General features: G+C 36.5%; 1 protein-coding gene across 1 annotated transcript in view; it reads right to left on the bottom strand.

The window, feature by feature from the left end:
* Positions 1–4,518, bottom strand: part of LOC113228696 (T-complex protein 11-like protein 1) — a 19,061-nt gene extending 14,543 nt beyond the window's left edge. The window contains exons 1-3 of the mRNA XM_026462054.1: positions 4,333–4,518; positions 2,649–2,846; positions 1,947–2,067 (exon numbers count right to left, since the gene is read on the bottom strand). Of these exons, the coding sequence (XP_026317839.1) occupies positions 1,947–2,067; positions 2,649–2,846; positions 4,333–4,430 (417 nt within the window). The 5' untranslated portion in view covers positions 4,431–4,518. The remainder of the gene's footprint in view (positions 1–1,946; positions 2,068–2,648; positions 2,847–4,332) is intronic.
* Positions 4,519–4,854: the final 336 nt, after the last annotated feature.

The following is a 4,854-nucleotide window of genomic DNA, read 5'->3' as shown; positions in this document are numbered from 1 at the left end:
CTCTTCCGATGGGAAACTGTGTCTCTTCCGATGGGAAACTGTGTCTCTTCCGATCAGAAACTGTGTCTCTTCCGAGTTGAGGCGCATAATTGCGATTCACAACTGGCCGATCGGAAACTTTTGAAACATTTCAAATCGGAACAATACTTGATTTAACTCTAATTTGTATTAGAAAGATAGATAAACACTTTATTCACTGATATAACACAAATACAGATTAAGTACAAAAGAAAAAACAAAACACGATTGTCATAGCAGTGAAACGGCGCTTGTAGAAATCAGGTTCATCTTCTTGCTCGGAAACCCATCTGATTTCAAAACTCAGGTGGGCTACCCGAATTAGGAAGGCAACCAAGGTGACAGATGTCACAACGAAAGTCAAGACTGGAGTGACGCTGGTGTGACAAATTGGTATCCAAGAGATGGAAAGAGGTATGGAGGAAGGCCAATAAGAAGATGGGGAGACGACCTGCTCCGAGAATAGCGCCGGTCGGCATAAGACCGTTGCTTATGGAGAAATATGGAGGAGGCCTATGTCAGAGGACAGCCTGATTAGAACCAGAACCACACCCGGACACTCCATACAACGGTCGAAAATTATTTACCTACTACTATGTACAGCAAGGCGCTATCTGCACACGAGCAAATGTGTGCGTGAAGTGGCAGGGTTACCCATCACTTTCTCGCACTATTACGTTACGAGGTCAGAGCGGCAACGTAGCGAAAATTCTAACGCGAATCTGTTATCTATGATTCTATTAACAGAATTCTAATAATTATACATGTCTATTAGGTATTTATATTGATATATTATTATATTTTTCATTAATTCACTAACTAGGGTAATATTGAAGATTTATTTCAAAAATATATTAAAAGCACTTAAAATGTTATATTTCGGACATGTACTTTTAAGTTAGGTAACCAAGGTATTTGAAATTGCTTGTCCAAGGTTAGTTAATAATTAGATATATTCACTACCTACGTAATCGGCAATACGAATAGAAAATTCGCGAAGTCATGGCGTCTCATTATATTGATATAATAAATCTATATTTTTTATACGTACATATGTATATTACTCTGCAGTAAATAAACGAAGAAAACAATAACTGAATGAGTCTCAGACATACGTTTTTTTTATTTATTAACTCGTTTCATCTTTCGGAAAGTGATGATATGATAAACAGCCGTACACAGCACAATTCACGACCATGATAAATAGTAACGTATAATGACGTTTTATATTAACGTACAAGTGTCGTAATGAATAAATTAAAACTATATTCAAATATCAAAGCCTTCTTCGCGCGAAAACGGCTCGCCGGCAGCCTTGTTGTCGTTCAGTCAATGTGACCGGCAATGTGCGGGGCGTGGTGCGGTATCTAAAACTAGGGAGGGGCGGAGAATATCCGTTCTCTTATTCTTTATTCTCTGTCAGAACTGATGCTGATGTTAGAATTAAGAATTACTTGTACTTGGTACTCGGTGCAACGGGCTGGTATCCGCAACTCGACGACAAGGCGCCTATTTTTAAGAATTACTGTTAGAAATAAGCATTAGGTTAAACTTAGAATTAATGAAGAAGTAATCAGCGAATAAAGGCTATTTTTTTATCGGTTCTGCACTACTTTATTTAGGCCTACCATTCACTGAACAGCCCTGGGAAAAGGAGAAACCCAAGGGCGATATCAGCACAGTATGTTCAGAAAAGCAAGATGTGAGGCTGCGTCGATTTGAACCATATCAAATATAGTTAAGCGGATATATGAGAATAGGAAATCTAATAAAAATACTTTGAATTGAAATAAAATCCTATTAGTTTTTTCCAGTACAATTGCACAATGGGTCTTATTTTCTATTGTAGGGCTAGCACGACATAGCGCAACTTGTGCGAGGTCTCCATGCGAGAATAGCTGTATGTATAAAGGTAGAATATGTCTTACCTGTTTAACATCCTCAAGTAACACAAGAGCCTGCTTGTATTCTGGAGGATCGGAATTGAGTTGTTCTCTCAAAATATCGAAATACGCTTTATGCATTGTTTCTTTTACAAGCTTCTGGTAGCTGTAACAAAACCAACATCATATTGGGTAGTCTAAAATATTTGTATATTATTTCCAAGTTCATTTAAGCAATTTACAATTGCTGTAAAATAACTGTGATGCAATGAGACATAGTTGGACTTGCGAGTCTAGTGTCATGTGTAGTGTAGTCATGTCTGTAGTCATGGTTGAACAAATTGTCAGTAATATACAATACTATTTCTAAAATTTTATTTTTGGAGCCATTCTAGTTTTACAAAAGTAGACAATTGCACTGTTAACCTCTTTCCTCTTATTTAATTGTAACATAATTGTAACAAGTTATTATTTGATATTACAATAGTTAACTAATGAATCAGTTTTACATTAGGGGCAACGTTAAATTAGACACTTGTAAAAGCACCATAGTGGCGCGTTTGTGGCACGTCTCCCGCGCCACTACTAACTTTGTAAATGTTTACATAGAAATATTATAGATGTCCTTTTTTTTAAATAGTGGTAATAAATAATGTTATCAGCCTGTTTTATCACCAATGTTAATTTATATATGTATTTAAGTTAATTGTAGTTAAGATATAGCACCCTGTATTATGTCAATGTTACCTGTTGTCTGGGGGTTCAAATGGCTCCAACTTAAAATCGGTATCCATAGCAATCTCATGTGCCAATGCCATATTCTGCATGCCATGGGCAGCCTTCATTATATCCTCTAATGTCACAAACTTGGGTGGTGAAGCACCAGTGATTGTTGAGCCTCGTACTCTGAACTGCAGTGGCTCGTTGGCGAAGTAGCTGCTTCCTCTAAAGAAAAGACAGACAACAATCAATCAGACGGATGAGTATGAGCAGATGAGCTCTGTGATTTGTGCAATGAAGAGTCAATGTCGCAGCAGGTGGTTCAATATATTGATTAATAATAAAATGTTTTATCCAATATTTGCCTACAAGAACAGCTCATAGATGTACCTTAATTTGAATGTTGTTAGGGATAGTGTAAATTCGCGGGTGTAGATTGGTAAAAGGCGCGTATCTGCATTAAACCAAATTTTATAAGAGAGGGATTTAAAATTATTATTTTGTTATTTCAATGGCTATGATTCTCATTTTTGCACAGTAAGCATTAATTTATGTTGTCTACAGATTGATAACAATAGATTCCCTTACATCACGCTCATTTGGCTGCCATGACATATACGCAAATTAGAGTTGGGCACTAAATTAACGAATTTGAAACTCATAATCCAATGAAATCAATATCATAATCAAATCAATATTCCCGGACTACCAAGAATATTGATTATATTGAATATCATGATGTTCTTACTACCATGATATTATTCATATATTTTTTGTGAAAAAACTCCACTCATTTGTTATTATTATTAATACAAAGATAAAAAGAAAAAATGGTTGGATATGGACACTGTAAGACCAGAACCCATAATATCCCCTACCAGTGGTGAAGGATAACAACTATACACAAAGGTTCAAAATCTTTTCATAATAACACATGGACAACCCTTACGGTCTGTAGACAGGCGAGGGAAGCACTCCCGACGGTCAACGCTAGTCTATCTTAAAAATTAATCAAACTTAAAAGGCAAAAGCTTCACACTCTAACTGCCGCCGCCCTAACATACAATAAACACCTTTTTAATTTAGGTATCACAAACAGCCCTTTATGCAGAGTGTGCATGGAGCAGGAGGAAATGGCCGCGCACATCCTACTACAGAGCTCCAGCATGGCCAGCTACAGGCAAAGTACCTTGGAGTGCCGAGGCCGCTCCCCAAAATCTTCAGCAAACCGAGGGAGGTTGCTGAGATTCCTGTAGAAGCTTGGGTGGAACGAGTAGGACCCTGCACCCTCCACACGCAAAATAGGCACTTTCTCATTGAGTTGCGGACACCAGTCCATTTCACCAAGTACCAGGTACCAAGTAATACAAAGATCGAATTAGAAAGAAAAGAACATTTTCTTTGTGTTCCATCTTATGTATTGTTTATGGGGCTCTGTCAAATTATGATTCATGAGCAATATCACCCACTGACATATGGTTAAGCACTAGACCCTGTATAGAATAGCATTCATGGCTGTACAAAAAAAAGCTATTTTGAACGATGACATAATAAAATTTACACTATAAAAACGTCAATTAAAGAAATTTTTGACACTGAACTTAACAGCCTAATCTGATCATAGATATCTGTGTGAAACTAACTATACAGTCTTTGTTTTTAGAAAAGACAAACGACCTACGTTATTCAGCACATAGAAACAAAGAAGTACCTTGATCCAGTAGGCATTGGTTGTGACGTACTTCTTTTCCCTTCTCCTTTGTCTCCTCCTTGCGACCCTGAACCACTGGGACCCTCACGATCACACATGGTTAAAACCTTCTTTGAATCTCTGAAAAATAATCGCGTCTCTTCAACCCATATAAGGCACAACCAAAGGCTTCAAAACTTCATAATCATTGCCTTGAATCACTGTACATAACCTAACTTTCACAACAAAGCAATATAATAATATCCACTTTTCTTCTTCACAATTATTTTATATTACATTAATGTATGATCTTAAGTAAAGAAATGAAAAGTTCAATTTGCTGATTTTTTAAATTTTTCGTTTATTTCACAGCTGTTCTGTTTTCTTTCACTTGTCAATTTAGTACAATTTAATAATTGTCAAAAGATTTTTATACGTCAGTCACAAAAGTTGTGGTTTGGATATTATTATTATTCAGCCCATTTTTTTTTAATTTATTAAGGCTTTGGCAAAGCCATCAGCCTAAACATGAAGTTTAATTAT

Source organism: Hyposmocoma kahamanoa, unplaced genomic scaffold (genome assembly GCF_003589595.1).
Source record: "Hyposmocoma kahamanoa isolate Upper Pololo Valley unplaced genomic scaffold, ASM358959v1 237, whole genome shotgun sequence".
NCBI classification, from domain to species: Eukaryota; Metazoa; Arthropoda; class Insecta; order Lepidoptera; family Cosmopterigidae; genus Hyposmocoma; species Hyposmocoma kahamanoa.
The sequence above is the reverse complement of the archived record's forward strand: the minus strand, read 5'-3'. Positions and strand labels throughout refer to the sequence as shown.